General features: G+C 35.1%; 1 protein-coding gene and 1 pseudogene across 1 annotated transcript; one reads left to right on the top strand and one right to left on the bottom strand.

The window, feature by feature from the left end:
* Window positions 1-5,127: 5,127 nt before the first annotated feature.
* LOC116141567 (secreted RxLR effector protein 161-like) lies at window positions 5,128-5,856 on the bottom strand. The gene has a single exon (XM_031427056.1). It carries the CDS (start codon window positions 5,854-5,856, stop codon window positions 5,128-5,130), a length of 729 nt encoding a protein of 242 aa, XP_031282916.1.
* A 12,291-nt stretch (window positions 5,857-18,147) lies between these two features.
* LOC116141566 lies at window positions 18,148-20,342 on the top strand (annotated as a pseudogene).
* Window positions 20,343-22,443: the final 2,101 nt, after the last annotated feature.

Below are 22,443 nucleotides of genomic sequence, written 5' to 3'. Positions count from 1 at the left end.
ATTTTGGGGGGGAAATTCCCCACTTGCCTTAATTTATTATTATTTTTTCAGTAACTTTTTCTTTTACAAGTATTGCAATCTATTTTCACTCTTTAATAACCATGAAAAGATTTGTATGATTATGGTTTTACTCTTATTCTATTTATTTTTTGACCCAAATTTTTTATTTAAAAAAGAAAAAAAAAAAATATATATATATATTATATATATAATATATATATATATATATTGTGGATGATTATTAATAAAATTGCATACAAAAACATACATATTAACATTTACATATATTTAGGTAATTATAAATGTTAAATTGAATCACAAAAACATAAATCATTTCTTTAAAAAATATATATATATATATATATTAATATATATATATATATATAATATTTTTTTTTTTTTGTATGCAGTCTTATTAATAATCATCCACATATATATATAATTATATATGTTTTTTTAACTTTTGGCTTATAGATCTTTAGCTTATGGCTCATATAATTTATCTTAGGAGATAATGTTTTAATTTGCATCCGAATATTTAAAAATAACTTTGATGATTGATTCTAATTCCATGATTACAAGATTATCTCTTTATTTTATTTTATAACTAAAGATATTCATTAATGGATTTCAAGATCTATAATTAACTTATTTCTAAATCTTTATTATAAATTTATTTTTTTTAGACTCTCCTCGTTTAAAAAATAAAAAGCCTTATAATTCACTTTTTATTCTTGTCTCTTGATCTACATAATAATATACTTTTTAAATTAAAATAGGGAAAAATAATTTTACGTTTAGACTTTTGTACCTTCAAAGTATTGCTCTATTTTTTTTTTTTTTATTAATTTGTTAGAATGTTAATTAAACGGGGAAGGCTGGGCGGAGCCAGAATCTCTCTCCATTCCTGCAACTTCTCCAAGGAAATCCATTATTTCATACCCTATTGGCTTCTCCAAGTTGATCTCTTTGGTTCTTCTCCAACCCACTTCGACGTTTGGTGGTTCTGGCTTCACAAGACCTGCTTTTGACTTTATCTCCAGAAGTATCTCAGGTTTTCTTCTCTTTTCGATGGGGAAAGACGCAGGGCTGGCGTTGGCCACTGAGTTTGGAGATGGAGAAGGAAAGTCTTGGGGTTGTTTACCATCATCTGGAGTGGGGGTTAAGTTGTTTGAAGTGGTACTGCATTTGATGGATAAGTGGATTTTGGGCATTTGGTTATGGAGGACAAGTTTTGATGTGATGGGATGGGATGGGATGGGATGGGTTGAGAAAGACAGTGAAGGAGTGTGGACGTGGGAGCTTTGAAGCTACAAGAAACGTGAAAAGGAAGAAGAAGATAAGATATGTTCTCTTAAGAGATTTAAAGGTGAATTAAATCACTCAAATACATTTCTATTAAAGAAATCCTCCATTTTAATTATTACAAGGAATTCATAATAACATATCTGTTTTTTCAATTAGAACTGATTGAACTTACATCCTTGAGACATATATTGCATTGCAAGTTGTGGCATGGACAACACTGGTAAGATTTGGTCAATGAAAGGTAGGACACATATAGTAGCATTCTTCAAGGTGATTATTGTTAAGCACTTTGGACTTTCCGAATTTGTAAACTAACTTAATCATATAAGAATTTGATGACCTTTATCTTAACTAATATACTAAATTATCACGTATCAGTTGCTGTTGATAGACACAATTAATGAAAGTTTAATTAATTAACTTGGAATTATTCTTAATTAAATTATGGAATTAAGCTTTAATGTACTCACCATATGTTTCAGATTCAGAGTGTGCATCGAATCAAAAGAGTTTAAACAAAAGTATGAGTGCTTTAATTGCCAACAGGTGTCAAATTTTTGTTTTGGCCTAATTGAGAGAATAAAATTCAATTTCCCATCATTTATGCCTTCTTTCTTTGAGATTACTTGTACAAATCTTTTCATCCTGAATAAAGAGTAAAAGTACATTGCAATATTCTTAAAAGAAAAATTTACCAACAAAAAAAAATAATAATAATTAAGGGAAGGAAATAATTATCTAAAATAAAATATCAGATTCAATTGTTGCATGTCTGTTAATTTTCAAATAGCGTATTTGATAACGGGAATTGCATGAGTTTTTTAATTGTTGTATGTATATTGAATTATCAGTTTGTGATATTAGTGTATACAAACTGTTCTTGTCCATCAGTTTGTTTAATCAGATGCCTGTTGCAATTCTTGCAGTTTTTTATTTGATTGCATCAGTTGCTTGTTTTATGCAATTATACTGTATAAAGGGCCTGATTTTGGTACAATATTTTGTGGGCTGGTTAAGTAGCATCATGTTTTTAAGGCATGTTTGTTTTGCCTATCTTGAAGAATTTCAGGTAATTTTGTTGACTTTCATTAATTTGCTTTGTATTTCAGTTGTATTTGTTTGATTAGAAATATGTTTTACTTGGAGCTAGAGCTGGTTTTGTATGAACAAAATATGATTTTGTTTGTTTGTTTATGAAACAAGTGTGAATGGGTTTATAGAATACGGTGTTTCATGTTTCAGTTTGATGGTTTTTATGTTATGAATTGAGTGTCAACTGGCAAGGGTTGTTGATTGTCCTGTTTTGAAGAGAGTAGAGAGAAGATGGTGAGAAGCGAGGCATTGAGAGCTTATAGAGATTTGATTAAACTTACAAGGTATTCATTCACGGAAGACACTGTGATGCTTAGACAATCTGTCAAAGAAATTCGTAAGAGATTCAACAAGAATCGTCATGTTAACTCTGATACTGAGATTAAAAAATCCTTGAACGTGCACATTTATTCTCTCTTCTGACAGACATACAAAGTTTAATCCTTCACAAGTGTACGAGTCGCAATCGCAACATAGTGAACGAGTAAGAGTCGATCCCATAGAGATTGGAGATGCTCTTACAATCCTAGTAACTATGCCTTGATGAAAGTAACAAGAATTGAAATAAAGAAAACATAAAATTGACATTAAAGTAAATCTAAATCTAACTATATACAAAGAATCATAGGGCTCTAACTCCAGCATAATTATCAGGCTCTGTGTTCATCATCAAACTATCATTCTCCCTACTCTATTCTAGGGTTCATACATTATCGGGTTAAACCTAGTACTTTCATCATTAAAACTAGCTAGTGGCGTATAGCCTAGTCTAAACAACGAATGAACCAATTCGCATAGACACAAATCATCCATTCACAGAGCTAATCAAGATAGGCACGACATCTCTCATTTCTAAGGTATTACCACAACCATTTGGAATAACCTAGTGTTTTCATCAACTAAACTAACTAGTGGTGTATAGCTTAGTATAGTAACAAAAACCCATTAAGTGCAAGACAATCTTAAAGACAATAACTAATCTATACCCAGGTAGGGTTACAAATTAGTCATTCCATACACAATCTTGTCTCATACAGTCAATCAACTAACATCAAGGTTGATCAGGCCCTAACATCAACTAAAGATTGAATTAAATGTAATGAATGAATCTAGAACATAATAGAATGGATCAAACAAATAGAATAACAATAAAACACAAGCCTCTAATTAGATTACATCAAATCCTTAAAAAACAAAATACAACATAAAGGAAAAGAAACGATTACACCTGGAACCATAATCATGAAGAACAAAGGAGGAGGAGAGAAAGAGAACCTCCTCTCCTCTCCAATCTCCAACTTTCCAAGAAGCCCCAAGTGTAGTTCAATCCCTAAAATGTGTATCTTCATTAAACCTAAAACGAAATAAACTACCCTTTATATAGTTTTTACAATGAGTGGCAGTTTAATAAATACCGATAGCTAAAATTAGGGTTAGAAATGTAATATTTTTGCATTTTGGGTGATTTGCACCCCGGCGTGGTTGAATTGTGTGTGAAATTAGCTTAGGGTTTGCGAATCAAGAACGAATTGAGAGAAACTGTTTGAATTTTTCTTTACTGACGAACTGATATTTTCTATATACAGTGAAGAGTAATCTTTACTCTTTTATACAAGTACAATGTAAGAGAGACTAAAGTGCTGCGTTTTACAACTGTTTGTTTTATAAAACATAAAACGACATCGTTTGCAGAATTACATTTTCCCTTGCTACTTTGGCTCTTTTGCACTTTCGTCCTTTGACCAACATCCCCTCTTAAACTGGACACTCTGCTTCTGTTGCTTCAGCAGTCTTTTACCAGCTTTTCTTAGCATTTCCTTTCACCTCATTGGTTCTTTGACCAACATCCCCTCTGAAACTAAACCTCCTTTTCTACATTTTCCAGTTCACACTACCTTATCAACCAAACTTATTTTCCAGTTCTTCACACTACCTTATCAACCAAACTTATTTTCCAGTTCTGTTGCAGCAAATCAAGCTTTTCATCCATACTACCTTATCAACCAAACTTCACAAACAAGTTCTGCATTTTTATTTCAACTGCAGCTTCAACTGCAACAAATCAAACTTCACATCCACACTACCTCACACTACCTTATCAACCAAATTGCACAAAACAAAACTCATTTTCCAGTTCTGCATTTTTCCAGTTCTGCATTTTTATTTCAACTGCAACTTCAACTGCAACAAATCAACTTTTCATCCATACTACCTTATCAACCAAACTGCACAAGCAAGAACTCATTTTCTAGTTCTGCATTTTCCCAGTTCTGCAATTTCATTTCAACTGCAACAAATCAACCTTCACATCCATACTACCTTATCAACCAAACTGCACAAACAAAACTCATTTTCCAGTTCTGCTTTCCCAGTTCTGCAATTTCATTTCAACTGCAGCAAATCAAACTTCACATCCACACTACCTTATCAACCAAACTTCACAAAACAAAACTCATTTTCCAGTTCTGTATTTTTATTTCAACTGCAGCAAATCAAGCTTAACAAGTCAGTAATCAACCATGACAATCAACTTTAGATAGTATTTCATTTGTAGTTCATTATTTGCAGTGTCAGCTTAATCAGCTGAGGTTCAAGACAATCACACACAGCTTAGGCACTCTTTGTTGCAAATCTGTTGCAACTGATGGCAATTCTCCAATCTGTCACACCTGCTGCAACACTCACCACAAATTTTCTGTAACAACTACAGACTGTAGTTTTATCAGTTTAGAGATTAGGAACTGCAACCACATTCAGCTTCTGTCTCAGCTCAGAAAATTGAACAGCAGACAATGCTTTTGTCAGGATATCTGCAATCTGCAGTTTTGAGGGTACATATTGAACTGTCAGATTCTTGGCAAGAACTTGCTCCCTAATGTAGTGAGCATCTATTTCTATATGCTTTGTTCGGGCATGGAAGACAGGATTTGAAGCTAAGGCTCCGGCACTTGTATTGTCGCACCAAATTACAGGTTTTGAGGACACTTGAAGACTGAGTTCAGTGAACATACTTTGAAGCCATGCAACCTCTGTGGCAGTTTGTGCTAAGGCTCTGTATTCAGCTTCAGTAGATGATAGTGCAACAACTTTTTGCTTCCTGGAGCTCCACTGAATTAGATTAGGTCCAAGATAAACACAATATCCACTAGTAGACCTTCTGTCTTCAACATTGCTACCCCAATCCGCATCAGCATAGCATTCAATATTCAGGGAGCTTGCTAGTTTAAACTGAAGTCCATAGTGCAGTGTTCCTTTAACATATCTCAGAACACGTTTACATGCTTGCCATTGTAACTCAGTTGGGGCTTGTAGAAACTGACTAAGACGATTAACAGTGAAGCTAATATCTGGTCTTGTCAATGTGAGATACTGCAAAGCTCCAATTGTGCTGCGATATAAAGTTGGGTTGTCAAACAGATCATTGTCATCACTCCTCAGTTTAGTACCAATAGCCATTGGTGTAGTGCATGAGTGGGCATCCTAACAAGCAAATCTGAGGCATATTTGGACTGCCTGAGATGTATGCCAACACCTGTCCTGACTGCTTCCAGCCCTAAAAAATACTTGAGTGATCCTAGAGTTTTCAAAGCAAATTGCTCATTTAACTCTCTCAACAACTGAGTAATGTAGGCTGCATCAGAACCAGTTATTAAAATATCATCTACATAAACAAGAACATAGATTAGTCCTGATGATTTTTTAAGAACAAATAGACTAGAATCAGAAATTGAGTTTTGAAAACCCTTGTCTTGAAGGGCAGCCTTGAGTTTATCAAACCAGGCCCTAGGGGCCTGTTTAAGACCATATAAAGCCTTGTTCAGCTTACACACATGAGAAGGATGAGCAGCTGAATCAAAACCACTTGGTTGCTGCATAAACACTAACCCACTCAATGTGCCATTAAGGAATGCGTTGTTCACATCAATTTGTTGAACATCCCAAGCATTGGTTACTGCAAGAGTGAGAACTATTCGGATGGTAGATGGTTTTATAACTGGACTAAATGTTTCGAAATAGTCCAATCCAGGAGTTTGTTGAAACCCCTTAGCCACTAGTCTGGCTTTATACTTCTGCAGAGTACCATCAGCATTCAATTTTGTTCTNGATGATCATTTTTCACCAAGCCTATAATTAGGTTATAACAGAATAACAGACTGTCAATGGACGGGGTTAGGAATTCTAATTTCCAGGACTAGAAAGTTACAATGTCATAGCTACTTTAGGATACTAAAACTTTCTTCTCATAGCGTACCATTATTGAGAAGCCTAGTCCCAAAATCCTGTCAATTGACAGTCTATTATTCTGTAATAAATAATAATACAGAGGAGCAAAAACGAAAAGGCTAAAAGATAAGAAAGAAAAAATAGTTTACTCAAAGCAGCGTGAGAAAATCAAAATTCTGCTCTTGTAATGTGTTGGTCAATGTTTAATTTGTTATTGTTAGATGAAAACTCATATCATGAAAGATTCTGGCTCCTTAATTAAATGCTCCGCTTAGTGACTTAAAGCCATAATCAAAGGACCAGCAATTTGCTTTACACGTTTTGCCATGTTGAATGGGCTCCCTGAATTTTCTCCAAATCTTATTACAAACTGAACCATGTCCAACACATCGAATAGACTTGGAAGAGTCAAGCGTAAAAAGCTTTAATCAATCTTTTTTTTTCTAAATGTTTTTGTTGAACTTTGAACAGATTAAGTTTCTTTATTACTAAAAAATCAGCTATTGACAATGAGAGTTGAATTAAAGTCTTCGTACTTTTATCAAAAGCAAGTTTGATTTCATCAAGCTTAATTATATTTCCTCTTGCTATATATCCTATATCAAGCGTTTCCATAGACCACCTACTTGCCTGATTGATTTGGTTTAAGAAATTGTCAAGAAATTGCATTTGAACATGAAATCTTACCCACCCGAACCATATAAGAGTTTCTCTATGCCGAAAAATATTCAGCTCTCATAATGTGACCTTTTGATTTGTTTGTCTCTTTGGAATTTTTGTCTCTTCGGAAAAACTACGGAGAAATTACTCGACTTTTAAGGAATTAGTAATGGTAAGGAAGGCCATATCGCGTTTCATAAGGCATCTTACTGACCTTTTGTTTACGTTAACCTAACACAATTTGACTAGGAACAGCAGCAACTTCCATGCATTATAAAGACTCTGTGCACTCTGTTTCTCCCAATGCTGTCAAAACCAAGTCTACTTCCCGGCATGTTGACTTGGAAATTTGAAGTTTAAGCCACTAGTTGGAGACGTGCACTTTGTGATCTGGATATCTTTTCAAGTCAATGAACATGAAAGACCATTTGCATGACCCACATATGGGTAATTAGTTAAGTATACTATTACATGACCGTATTGGAAGATATTCAAATTCAAGTATCATTGGAGAGAGAACCATGAGAAGGGAAGGATCATTATTAACGTTTTCAAATTTTCTTGTTTCTGTGTTGATCTTCCTGTTCATCACAGAAATACAAGCAGAAAACTTCAACAAGATGTTCTTCTTCATGTGGAGACATCAAACATAAGATACCCTTTTCGCCTTAAGGGCGATCCAGCAATGTGGTCTTCTAACTTCGAACTTTCATGCCAAAGCAACAAACCATCCTAGAATTTCATTCAGGAAAGTACTATGTGAAGAATTTCACATAAAGAAAAGACATCAGTGTTTGTTATGTTAACTTAGCCAGTGGACCCTGCCGCCTTCCATACGGATCTCTGTAGCAGACGACATATTCAAGGAATTTTCCATTAAGTTTAGTTTTGGACTAGAACTAGAACGGTACTACAGTTATGGCCACATTTTCTGGTGCTCTCAGAAGATTAATGATCCGCGTTTCCACAAATTCCTGCTTGAGTGAAAATCATTCTCATTCTTATGTTACAATTTATTATCTAGAGTATCAGTATCAGTTTTGCTCGTTAAATGCAGTGACTCCTATATACTATGCCATATGAGCTGTTTGGTAAAAACATATCATTATGAAACCATCCGCAAATTTCTGCAGTCAGGTGTCAATCTTACATGGTCCTTTGAGTGCAGGGACAACAGGGATGTACGTGATTGCAAAAAATCTGAAACTGCACTTAGTAGTTCATCTTTCTACATATGTATTGATAAATTGTGTGATGACTTTGTTGATTTCTTTGTACTTTTCCATGCGTCTTCGTCTGTTATGTCTTGTAACTCTTAACTCTGTTTTTTTTTTTTTTTTTTTTTTTGGTGCTAATGCAGATCCGTCATGACTACTTGCGGCGTAATATGTATATCCATTCGTTGGATCCATCCTGTCGTGCGTATGATTTCCTAGCTGCAACCCCTGTTCTTAATATTGGCTTGGTTACTGAATAATAGCTTCATGAGCCTTAATTTTTAATTTCTTTGTGGATTTAGCAGGTCGTAGTTTCGCTGAATATATAGCACATTTCATGGAATGGTATATGAATATGGGATTGTTTTTGGACAGCTTCTGCTCGGAAAAATTCCCAGGCTGCAATCAATTCCTGTTTGTATTGCACCGACTATGATTAATACCTCAATTAACTCTTTTTATTTGGGCTGTTGGGTTTGCAGTGGTGGTTCTAGTGGTTCTTATTTGCAGATTTTTGGTGCTCCAATAGTTTTAGCTGTGTACCTCATCTTCAAATATAGAACAAAACGAAGAAGGTTGATACTGTGGAGAAATTTCTGCACAATCAGCAATCCTGGATGCCTAAAAGGTACGCTTACCCAGACTAATGGCAGGACAAACAATTTTGAAGAAAAATTGGGCCAGGTGGCTTTGGATCAGTTTACAAAGGACGACTTCATAGTGGTTGTTTAATTGCGCAACTGCTGAAAATTCAAGTTTAGTGGCAGAAGAATCATTAATGAAGTCTCTACAATCGGTAGAATTCACCATGTCAATATAGTACATTAGTTTGGATTTTGTTCAGAGGATCTAAACGTGCTCTTCTGTACGAGTATATGCCAAATGAATCCTTGATAAGCATATATTTTCCAAGGAAAGCAAATCTCTATCATTTAGTTGGGACAAACTATATGAATTGCTCTTGCAACTGCCCGTGGGATCGAGTATCTACATGGAGGATTTGATGTATGCATTCTCATTTCGACATTAAGCCACACATATCTGCTGGACCAAATTTCATCCCAAAGTCTCTAGTTTTTGGACTTGCAAAATTTTATCCAAAGGAAAATAATTTTGTGTCCGTTAGTGCTACAAGAGGAACAATAGGATACATAGCTCTTGAATTGATTTCGAGGAATTTCGAATAGTTTCTTGCAAGTCAGATGTATATAGCTTTGGAATGTTGTTGTTGGAAATGGTTGGAGGAAAGAATCTGATATGAAGGCACTCGTTCAAGCAAAGCATACTTCCCCTCGTAGGTATATGGACCAAATCAATATTGGTCGAGATTTGGAGCTCCAAGAGTCACTGAATGATCGTGATTGCAAGAAACTTTGTTTAACTGGGTTATGGTGCATACAAGTGAAGCCTTCAGATCGCCCTTAATTACAAAGGTTATTGAATGTTAGAAGGGAGCATGAATGACTTGCAAATGCCTCTTAAGCCTTTCTTTTCTTCTTCCGAGCATGTCTCTATAAGAGAGATTTAGTTAGACTCTTCAATTGAATTGCTATTATCTGAATCAATGAAGGATGCTCATACAACAATACTGATGCATAATTACTCTTGCAATGAAATGTGTAAAAGTAAATAAAAGCTACATCTGTTTGTATTGGTCATGTTCGTAATTACTTTTCTTGTATTAGTTTCTATGTGCCAAATGGTTGACTATGAAAAGATCAAAATGTTTTGGTTGACTATCCATAGTCTTTGATAACGAATTATTTATTAGACTACTAGCAATATTTCATTGATTACTCCCAACTTATCAAATTTAACAAACAAACTAAAAACTTGTGAAAAATATCTTTTTAAACTAAAACTTGAACGGGATTGGCCTCACAAAGCCATACAAGCCATTCTAGGCCTCGTTGCAGTCATCGAGGTTAGATTTGGCCTCATCACAGCCACGAGAGGTGAGATCTAATTTAATAGAACTAGTGAAGAATAAGGGAGGAAGAAGCAGAAGAGATAAAAGAGGGATGAGAAATAAAAAAGAAAAGAAAAATACTTTTGATTTTCAAACATAGTAATGCCAATAATACCCTTTGAAAAGATGGAAATATCAACACCCGTTTATAACAAAAACTAATGAAATGGACAAAGTCAATTTCCCATAACAGTGGGCGTTCCTTGTCACTTTTGCAAAGGTACGGGTCGACAGTAAGCGACTAATGAAAGTTTACATTCTATGATTATTAAATATCTTGTAAACGTTTGTAAGTTGGTATCAATTATTGTCACAACCTCAAAGAGTCTGCTTTCTCTGTTCTCCAAAGTCCATAATCTACCCAACTCTACTTTCTCTGTCCCTTTTCTCTTTGTTCCTCGTCATCTCTTGTGCCGTTTATTTTCTCTTCCTTCTCTTTCCCTACTCAGGCGCCAAAAATACTTCAATCATGAACAGTGATGAAAATATTATGAATTCTGTCCCACACACAAAATGCAGCAAAAACGGCCCAAAATCAGATTTCCCTTAGGCTGAAAACTCAATCAATCTCTTGTGGCCTTGAAGTTTGAAATGTCTTGCTCAAATGACAAGACTATGTTGCATCTTCCTTTTTCCAGCGGTTACTATGTGGAAGCATTCTTACCTGGACAGAATGTGAATTTAGCTTAGGGTTTGCGAACAGAAGAATTGAGAGAAAAATGTTTGAATTTCTTTACTACGAACTGATTTCATGATACAGTGAAGAGAGACTTTACTCTTTTATACAAGAAATGTAAGAGAAACTAAAGTGCTGCGTTTTACAACTGTTTTTATAAAACATAAACACATCGTTTGCAGAATTACATTTTCCCCTGCACTTGGCTCTTTTGCACTTTCGTCCTTTGACCAACATCCCCTCTTAAACTGGACACTCTGCTTCTGTTGCTTCAGCAGTCTTTTACCAGCTTTTCTTAGCATTTCCTTTCACCTCTTGGTTCTTTGACCAACATCCCTCTGAAACTAAACCTCCTTTTTCTACATTTTCTATTCACACTACCTTTCACAACCAAACCTATTTTCCAGTTCTGCATTTTGTTACAACTGCACAAATCAAGCTCACACCACACTACCTTACAACCAAACTTCACAACAAAACCACTTTCCAGTTCTGCATTTTCCAGTTCTGCATTTTTATTTCACTGCAACAATCAACTTCACATCCACACTACCTTATCAACCAAACTTCACAAACAACTCATTTTCCAGTCTGCTTTTTATTTCAACTGCAACAAAAATCAACTTCACATCCACTACCTTATCAACCAAACTTCACAAACAAAACTCATTTCCAGTTCTGCATTTCCCAGTTCTGCATTTTTATTTCAACTGCAACAAATCAACTCCATCACACTACCTTCAACCAAACTTCACAAACAAACTCATTTCCCCGTTCTGCATTTTATTTCAACTGCAACAAATAAACTTCACACCCCACTACCTTATCAACCAAACTCACAAACAAAACTCATTTCCAGTTCTGCATTTTCCAGTTCTGCATTTTTTTACTGCAGCAAATCAAACTTCACATCCACACTACCTTACAACCAAACTTCACACAAAACAACTCTTTCAGTTCTGCTTTTCCAGTTTTGCATTTTATTTCAACTGCAGCAATCAAGACTGCACATCGTATCACCTCACTCAAGCTTAACAAGTCAGTAATCAACCATGATAATCAACTTTAGACAGTATTTCATTTGCTTTCATCATTTGTAGTTTCAGCTTAATCATCTAGGTTCAAGAACTCACACACAGCTTATCACTCTTTGCTGCAAATCTTGCTACAACTGATGGCAATACTCCTCTTCACACCTGCTGCAATACTCACCACAAATTTTTTGTAACAACTACAGACTGAGTTTTATCAGTTTAGAGTTAGGAACTGCAACCACATAGCTTCTGTCTCAGCTCAGAAAATTGAACAACAACATGCTTTGTTAGGATATCTGCAATTGCAGTTTTGAGGGTACATATTGAACTGTCAGATTCTTGGCAAGAACTTCTCCTAAGTAGTGAGCATCTATTTCTATATGCTTTGTTCGGGCATGGAAGACAGGTTTGAAGCTAAGGCTCACACTTGTATTTCGCACCAAATTACAGGTTTTGAGGGCACTTGAAGACTGAGTTCAGTGAACATACTTTGAAGCCATGAACCTCTGTGGAGTTTGTGCTAAGGCTTGTATTCAGCTTCAGTAGATGAGAGCAACAACTTTTTGCTTCCTGGAGCTCCACTGAATTAGATTAGGTCCAAGATAAACCAATATCCACTAGTAGACCTTCTGTCTTCAACATTGCTACCCCAATCCGCATCAGCATAGCATTCAATATTCAGGGAGCTTGCTGTTTAAACTGAAGTCCATAGTGCAGTGTTCCTTTAACATATCCAGAACACGTTTACATGCTTGCCATTGTAACTCAGTTGGGCTTGTAGAAACTGACTAAGACGATTAACAGTGAAGCTAATATCTGGTCTTGTCAATGTGAGATACTACAAGCTCCAATTGTGCTGCGATATAAAGTGGGTTGTCAAACAGATCACTATCATCACTCCTCAGTTAGTACCAACAGCCATTGGTGTAGAGCATGAGTGGGCATCCATCATTCGAGTTTTACAAGCAAATCTGAGGCATTTTGGACTGCCTGATGTATCCAACACCTGTCCGACTGCTTCCAGCCAAAAAATACTTGAGTGATCCTAGAGTTTTCAAAGCAAATTGCTCATTTAACTCTCTCAACACTGAGTAATGTAGGCTGCATCAGAACCAGTTATAAAATTCATCTACATAAACAGAACATAGATTGTCCTGATGATTTTTTAAGAACAAATAGACAGAATCTAAATTGAGTTTTGAAAACCCTTGTCTTGAAGGCAGCCTTGAGTTATCAAACCAGGCCCTAGGGGCCTGTTTAAGACCATATAAGCCGTGTCAGCTTACACACATAGAAGGATGAGCAGCGGATTCAAAACCACTTGGTTGCTGCATAAACACTAACTCACTCAATTGCCATTAAGGATGCTTGTACATCAATTTGTTGAACATCCCAAGCATTGTTACTGCAAGAGTGAGAACTATTCGGATGGTAGATGTTTTTAACTGGACTAAATGTTTCGAAATAGTCCAATCCAGGAGTTTGTTGAAACCCCTTAGCCACTAGTCTGGCTTTATACTTCTGCAGAGTACCATCAGCATTCAATTTTGTTCTGAAAACCCTTTGTTACCCACAATATTCATGTTTGTAGTAGGAGCAATAAGATCCAGGGTGTTTCCTAATAAAGCATCAAATTTGCCTGCATAGCCTCTTTCCAAACTGCAGATTTTAATGCTTAGCAACTGTCACAGGTTCGATTCTATAGGTGACTGACTAGTTGTAAATAACAGCAGATCCAACAAATCAGGGCTACATTGTCATGACCAGCAGCAGCTTTGGATCTTGTGATCATAGGGTGAGAATTCAGTGGAAGAAGGTTGAGCACTAGGGAACTGTGAAGTAGTAAATCAACCTCAAGTTGACAATGTGGTAGAGTATGAATGATGAACAAGGTGGATGGACTGATTGAGAGTCTGTAAATCTGTATCAGAACTCTAGAGTTGTTTTGAAAGTGGATTTAAATCCGAAGCTTACAACTAGATCAGGATCACAGTTGGTGTGGCAGATTAAATCAACCTCAATGAAAATTTGGCAAATTATTTGGAGGAAATAACAGGTAAAGAAGATATCAGATTATGATTTGAGTGAGATGAGAAAGATTCTGACCTGTCTGTTGCTGTAGAATTAGTACCAACTGCTGGATTGTTAAGACAGTCTGAGAACCAGTTACTACTTGGGGATCAGAAGCTGCTGAAGAGGGGTATGTTGGAAGATTATATATGGCAGTGGTGAGTTGTTATTGGAACAAGCATTGGTGGATTGGCTGAAGGGTCAGGATTGATTGAACAAAGGATTTAGCAAACTCTTGAGAATAAGAAATTCATTTTCATTAAATTTGACACTAGGAGTAATAAAAATTTTTCCATCGCCCTTACACATTATAACCTTTGTGAGTAAACTATACCCTACAAATACCATTTTGAGGAATGAAAATCAAACTTGTGACTATGAAAATTCCTAAGAAAGGAAACAAAAACACCAAAAACTTAAGACTTTCATACATAGGATATTTTAAATAGCATGAAATATGGATGTTATTATTTAAGACAGCAGTGGGCAGTCGGTTATGAAAAGGCTGCTGTTTCAAAGGCCAACCACCAGTATTTTAAAGGCATAGAGGCATGAGCTAATAAGGTAAGTCCGGTTTCAACAATGTGCCATGTTTCCTCTCACTACGGCCATTTTGTTGATGAACATAGGCACAAAGTACCTAGGTTGAATACCATTTTCAGTCAAATAAGGAAGTAAAGCTTTGTACTCTCCTCTTGATCTGATTGGAGACACTTAGTTTGGTTTAAACTGCCTCTCAGCAAGGTGGTGGAATTTGATAAAGTGGATTTACTTCACTTTTGTCTAAGGGGAAACACCATGTAAAGCGACTGAAATCATCTAGGATTGCACATAATACCTAAATCCTTCTACTGAGGTGATGGGGCAGACCCCACCATCACTATGAACTAAAGCTAAGGTTCTGTAGCATGAGATTGAGACAAGAAAACTATTTTGATTTAACTTTCCTAGCTGACAACATTAAAAGTTAGACATTTGGATAGGCAGACTTTGGTTTGCAGTGAGAGAAACAGATTTGGGAAGTGTTGATAAGATTTTATTCAATATAGTTGAGTTGGGATGACCCAATCTTTTATGCCAAATCATGTGTTGATGTGAATGTTTGTCAACAGTCAAGCAATTTGGTAAGGAACCAGCAGTGTAAGAGTTTTCAGCAGACAATTGTACATGATTAGGGCAATTAACAACAAACAATTGTTCAATAACAGGACAATTAGTAGACATTTCATCATTAACATAGCAGTTTGCAGTATTATTTTCACTCATTGAAGCAGTAGCAATATCATTCTCAACTATTGAAACAGTAGGCTTGAACAAGAATTCATCATTATGTATTCCATTAGTAGTAGCAGTAGGACAAACAGTAGGTTCAACAGAAATACATTTTGACTTATTTCTAGAACAAAAGTCATTACATTGTTCTTCAGAAACAGAACCTTTATTATAGCTAACATTTGAAACTATATCAGAATGTTTATTGACTTTTCCAACTAACTCTGGATGTTGGTTATTGGTCACAGGTTTATGGAAGTATTGAGAAGAGTCTTTAGTTGAAGGACTAATAAAATGTGCAGTAGCTGCCAGGTTTGGTGGTGTATAAGCAATAGGCAGATCAGACTGATAAGGAGAGACACATGGTTTGAACAGGTCAGTGGTGTTTGTTGGAATTTCCAGTTGATAAAGTCCTTCTTTAAGACCCCCTTGTAGTAACATGGCCTTAGTTGACTTGTCCTTAACAACACAAGAGTTAGCATCAAACTCAACAACAACATTATTATCCCTTGTAAACTTAGAAATACTCAGTAGATTTTTTGTGATTTTAGGAACACACAATATATTTTTAAGATAAAGACACTTAGAATGAAGACTACTAGGAATAAAGGAGTGACCAGTATGGGAAATGAGAAGGTACTCACCATTGCCAACCTGAAGCTTATCCTCACCTTCATAGTTCTTACTAATGCTCAGCTGAGATAGGTTGGAAGTGACATGATCTGCTGCCCCAGAGTCCATATACCATGCTGGATCAATTGGAGTGATGACAGAGGCTTGTGAATTATTGTACAGTGCTGTGCAGTTCTGAGCTAGAAAAACATTGCTTCCAGGATACCCCAATGAGGTACTATCAGTATGAACCAGATTTGCTTGACTATTGGCTCCTATCTGGTGACTAGGAACTCCAAAAGTTGTTGAAGCACTGACATTATTCTTAGGATTGCCAGTGTACTGTGACTACTGTGGAGTATAATGTGGTTGTTGGGATTGAATGTACTGTGACTGCTGTGGGTTATAATGCAGGTGTTGTGTTTGAAATGTATTATCAGGATGCTGTTGTGAGGTACCAATAGGGGAATACAGTACTGGATCTGTAAATGAGTGGCTGGAAAAATTTCCATTGCCAGTTTGAAAAGTGCCATTGTATGTTGAGTTATATCGATGATAACATTGGATGGCTGAATGTCCAGCTTTATTGCACACTTGACAGATAATTCTTCCCCTGCCATTGCCTCTACCTCTGCCTCTTCCGTAAGTATTAAAGCTGAAAGATCTAGGATTAAATGGCATAGTGTTGTAGGGTAAAGAGGGATTAGTAACTGGACCAGGAGAATAGGGTTGTGTGGTAGTGTTGTAGGCAGAGAATGAGGGCTGAACAGGTGAGACATGAGACTGAGTAGGTGAGTTAACATAGGAGGGTAAGGTAACATAGTTTTGTGAGGTGTGTGGGTTCCTAAGAGACATTAGAGAAGGTATTGTGCCACTCGGGTTATCTGCAGTTTTGGTAGTACCACTCACTGGTGAACTTATGCAAGACACATTATAACATCCATGACTGTTTACAGAGGCTATATTTGCTGAAGTATTGTACAAGTCTGTGGAATTAAACTTTTCAAGACGGATTTCATATTTTTGCAACAGAAACTGTGCCTCTTGAAGAGTTACAGTATCAACCTTTGATTCTAGTCTAGAAGTGAGTGTCATTAAGGCTGGATCATATACAGGCCCTAGACCATCTAAAACATACTGTAATAAATCTCCATCAGAGATAATCAATCCACTTGCAGCTAAGCTTTCTGTTGTTTCTTTCATTTTCTTCACATAATCACTAATACTCAATCTTCCTTTATGAGTTGTTTGAAGCAAATTTTTCAAATGTAAGGCTCTAGCTTTTGAGTCTGTAATAAACTCATTTTCTAAGGCTAACCAAATTTCATTTGAAAACCTACATTTAGACACAACACAAAACATGCTTTCACTAATTGAAGCTAGCAACCAACTCATTAAGCATTTATCAGTCTTTTTCCACAAAACATAAGCTGGATTTAAGCTTTCTCCAACAGTATTATTGCTAAGTTCTACCTCAGAATCATTAATCAGAATCGGAGAAGGACAAGGCACTCTACCTAACAGATGATCTTCCAGCTCGTGTGAGCCAACGGCAAAGAGAACCTGAGAGCTCCAAAACCGATAGTTGTTCCTTGTTAGCTTTGGATTGATTATTTGCAAGTTCGAGGTAAGAACTGCAGTAGTTCGATTTTGAACTTCAGAAATCATCTTCCCTGTGCTGTTAAGCGACTGAGAGTGAGCAGGATCTGAGGCCATTTGATGTTAGTCAGTGGCTCTGATACCATGTGAATTTAGCTTAGGGTTTGCGAACAAGTAAGAATTGAGAGAAAAATGTTTGAATTTGTTTTACTGACGAACTGATTTTCAGTGATACAGTGAAGAGTAGACTTTACTCTTTTATACAAGCAAAATGTAAGAGAAGACTAAAGTGCTGCGTTTTACAACTGTTTTTATTATAAAACATAAACGACATCGTTTGTAGAATTACATTTTCCCCCTGCTACTTGGCTCTTTTGCACTTTCGCCCTTTGACCAACAAGAAGTATTACCATTATGGATATGCATGATACCACATGTCAAATAAAAAGTCTTCTTTCTCTTAACCTCACAAACTCTAGATTCTCCCTCTTCGACGATCTTTACGATAGTCCCTCTCCGACGTACGGTTTCTGGAACTGCACTATGATGTTTACAGGGACATCTACAGTTTCTTTTGAGGAATTAGGACCGTTTGATTGCATGAGCAGTGACCGAAATTTTGTTTACGAAATTCTTAACGAGGGCTTCCCCCCCGAGATTCAGATGCCTCCATCTTGTAGAAGGTATAAAACAATTAACGCTTCATTTCCTCATTGGTATCAAATGATTCAAATTAAAAAGATAGTCGTCGTATGGAAAGCCCTTGATGGATGCTACAACTGCGAAAAATTAGGGAACTATTGTGGCTTCAACACTACAAGCAATTCAACATTCTGTTTCATAAACCAACGTAAGTCAACAATTAGATTCCTGAAAGTACAGTGTGAAATTACTATCATGTTTTTTACACTAATTAATTTAGTAGTACGTTATAAATTTATTCAATTTTTTTTTTTTTATCTCATACAAATGATGCATGAAGGGATGATATCTTGGTAAGATTAGTATTATTAAATTTATATTTTAATGCATAGAGTTGAATTAGTTGCTTAATTCTTTCCTAATTTTGAAATAATTGAAGTGCCTATATTATTGAACTAGTATATGTAATGATATGATATTTTCATTTGATTAGTGAGATGTCTCTCTGCTCTTGATATTGAACATTTATTTTCCATATCTTTTCCCTGCTGATCATTGCAGTACCTAATTTCTGTTGCTGATTTGTTCTCTGTGAAGAAAATTGAAAATTGATCGATGGGGTGCACTTCTTGCACCAGTTTGTTTTAAACTGAGAAACACAGAGCAAGGAGGCCTTGCAATAGGAACAGAACTACAAGAACTTTGTTCATTTCAGATGCTCCGTGACAAGAACTTTCAATAATGTATTTTCAAAACCAACCTGTATAGGTGTAAATACTACGGGGAATTGTCATATTTCTGAGATAATTTTCTTTTCTGTCCCACACATTCTAAAGAATTTTTTGTTCATCTTCCTGCTATACATGAAGGATATGAATCCTGCTTGCATCAAGCACCCTCAATCTCATTTGCAATTTAGAATGCATCTAATTAATCTTATTGCCCAAACAAGTTAATAATTTCTCTTTGGACACGCAGATCATGGTCCTGTAGTCAAAATTGCATTGTCTACGGCCACAAGTATTGGAGGCATCATCTTCTTTGCTTTGGTAATACTTCTCGTTTGCAAATCCAGGAAATCTGAAAATGAAAAAGAAACTAAACTGAAAATTGAGAAGTTCCTCGAAGAATACTGGAGCCTTAATCTGACTAGATATACTTACAGTGACCTTAAGAAAATTACTAGTAAATTTAGGCACAGACTTGGTCAAGGAGGTTATGGAAGTGTCTCCAGAGAAAAACTCTCCAACGGAATTCCGGTTGCTGTTAAGATGTTGGAAAATTAAAAAAAAATGGAGAAGAATTTATCAATGAAGTGGCTACTATAGGTAGGATTCTCCATTTTAACATTGTTCGTCTATTGGGATTTTATTCATAAGGAATGCGGCGTGCTCTTATTTACGAGTTCATGCCTAATGGATCACTTGAGAAGTTTATATTTTGAGATAAAAACAAGTCAATTCAGCATCCATTAAGTTGGAAAAAGTTGTGAGACATTGCCATTGGTGTTGTGAGACGTTGCCATTGGTGTTGCACGAGGAATAGAGTACTTGCACCAAGGATACAACCAAAGGATCCTTCATTTGACATCAAGTCTCACAATATATTACTTGACCATAATTTTCAGCCAAAGATTTCAGATTTTGGGCTGGCAAAATTATGCTCAAAACAACAAAGTGCTGTGTCAATGACAACTGCTCGAGGAACTATAGGCTACATAGCTCCACAACTTTTCTCCAAACACTTTGGAGAGGTCTTACTAGTATGATGTTTTCAGTTATGAAATGATGCTCTTAGAGATGATTGGATGCCAAAATAATATTGATCTTACAATTGATATTGAAAGCCAAATTTACTTTCCTGAATGGATATACCACAAAATGAGCCAAGGAAAAGAGCTTAATTTAAAAATTGAGGTAGATGGAGATGAGGAAATTGCCAAGAAGCTTGCGATTGTGGGATTCTAGTGCATTCAGTGGAATCCAGCAGAAAGGCCTTCCATGCCACTTGTGTTACAAATGCTTGAAGATGACTTGCAGAGCTTGGAGATTCCTCCAAAGCCCCTCGCTTCTTCAGATAATGAAATGGATGCAAATTAATCATTTATAGAGAAATAAAATGGTAATATAAAATTAAGAAACTTCTTTCAAATGCTTCCACGCATAAATAAATTCATTGTCCTTATAATAGCACGACTGAAACAGAGTGTTTTGAGCTTGGGATTGATTATTATATAAGTTTGCTCAGACTTTAATTTAAGTTCAGTGGAATCTAATAGGGAGACCTTCCATGCCAATAGTATTGCAAATGCTTGGAGGTGATTTGCAGAGATTGGAGATACTCCGAAGCCCTTTATTTCTTCAGATGTTAAATCGGTGAAAATTTACCGCTGTACTAAATAGTAGATACTAATGAATGTAAAGGATTTGACAGTTTTACCATTGGCATGGAAAGTCTTTAATATTATTTGTAAATAATATCTGAAAAACTTTAGGATGCCTCCAGAGGTTTTTCTTTAAATGTTGAAATGGATTCAAATTTATATAACAAAGACATAATTGAAGGGAACTTGCTTTTGGATTTTTTTTAGGAAACATAAATTTTCACAGGAGTTCGTGATTTATTTATCTGACCTTGATGTATACCTCTTTCCAGGTTTACCGCAATGCTGTTTCCAAAAATATTGCTTAGCACAACCATTTTTTTTAGTTTCTACACACACACACATATATAAACTTGATTACTTGAAGCATGTTTTTGCTTGAAAAACGACCTCTATGAGAAGGAAATCTATATTCTATTTTTTATACCTTCATTTTTCATTTTTTCTTGTACTTAAACGTTAAGTGTTGTTATCTAAATTCCTTTTAACATTTTAGGATAGGAAAATGATTTTTAGCTCTATCAAATTTATCAATATTCCCTAATTCAAATTTTTTTTTTTGTTTTGACAATTTTAACCTTAATGAAAATTATTATCATTCCCTATTATATTATTATTATTATATATTTAATTTTAAATATTTAATTTACTACATAAACTCTACCTTTTCAGTTTCTAAATCATTGAAACTTCTTTTTTTTTTTTTTGGAATTTGAAATATTTTTCATTTGATGGAAATATATTACTAAAATTATGGAGAAAGTAATCACATAACGAGATAAATTTGAAATTGAAAAGAAATAGTAAGTTGCACATGTGAAATGAGGGGAAAAAAATGGTATAAATAAAAAACCTAATTATATTTTAAATTGGGAGAAAATTGTATAAACAAAAACCATAATTAAGTTTTAAATTAAATGGGAGTAAACCAAAAAAAAAATTAATTAAGTTTGAAATTAGAGAGAAATTGTGCAAATAAAAAACCTAAATAAGTAGGGTTATTTTCATTATTATATGAGGTTTAAAGAGAATTTTTTTTTTTTTTCAAATATACATATAATAAAGATGTATTTAGAAATGGAGGTTTTGATATGGGCTTAAAGTCACCTCTCTAAAATCTATTGTATATAAAAAAAATACAAAAAAGGTTTATTCATATCAAAATCCATATATACGTAGTGTTTGGGTAATGTGTAGATAGTAATGATCCTCTAATCACACAATCCTGAGCCCATTTCAAGTCTAGAAAATTAGAATGCCAATCCCCATAAGAAGCCCAACCCACTGGTATCAGTGACAACACTAAGAAGCAAAAAATACATTTTCTCTCAAAAAGATAAAAACAAGAATAAAAATGAAAAAAAAAAAAATACAGAAAAAATGACGATGTTCGCATTAAAAATGTCTTTAATAACACTTTTAGGCAGTTTTATAATTTTTTTTTTTTTTTTTTTTATAGTAAAAAATATATTTTGTTTAAACTATCATTCATGCTAATACTTCATACATAAGACTAATACATATAATATCTTTCACACTAAAATTAGATGAATCATCTACGTTAAGTAAAAGATTAAAAGAAATTAAACGGTTTTCAAATGTTTTATAAGTTGTTAACATACTTCAATAGATTTTTTTATTATTATTCTTATTTAAAGGCGTTTTGATGTTATTAAGCACAGTTT

The sequence above is a fragment of the Pistacia vera genome, unplaced genomic scaffold, assembly GCF_008641045.1.
Source record: "Pistacia vera cultivar Batoury unplaced genomic scaffold, PisVer_v2 Contig40, whole genome shotgun sequence".
NCBI classification, from domain to species: Eukaryota; Viridiplantae; Streptophyta; class Magnoliopsida; order Sapindales; family Anacardiaceae; genus Pistacia; species Pistacia vera.
The sequence above is the reverse complement of the archived record's forward strand: the minus strand, read 5'-3'. Positions and strand labels throughout refer to the sequence as shown.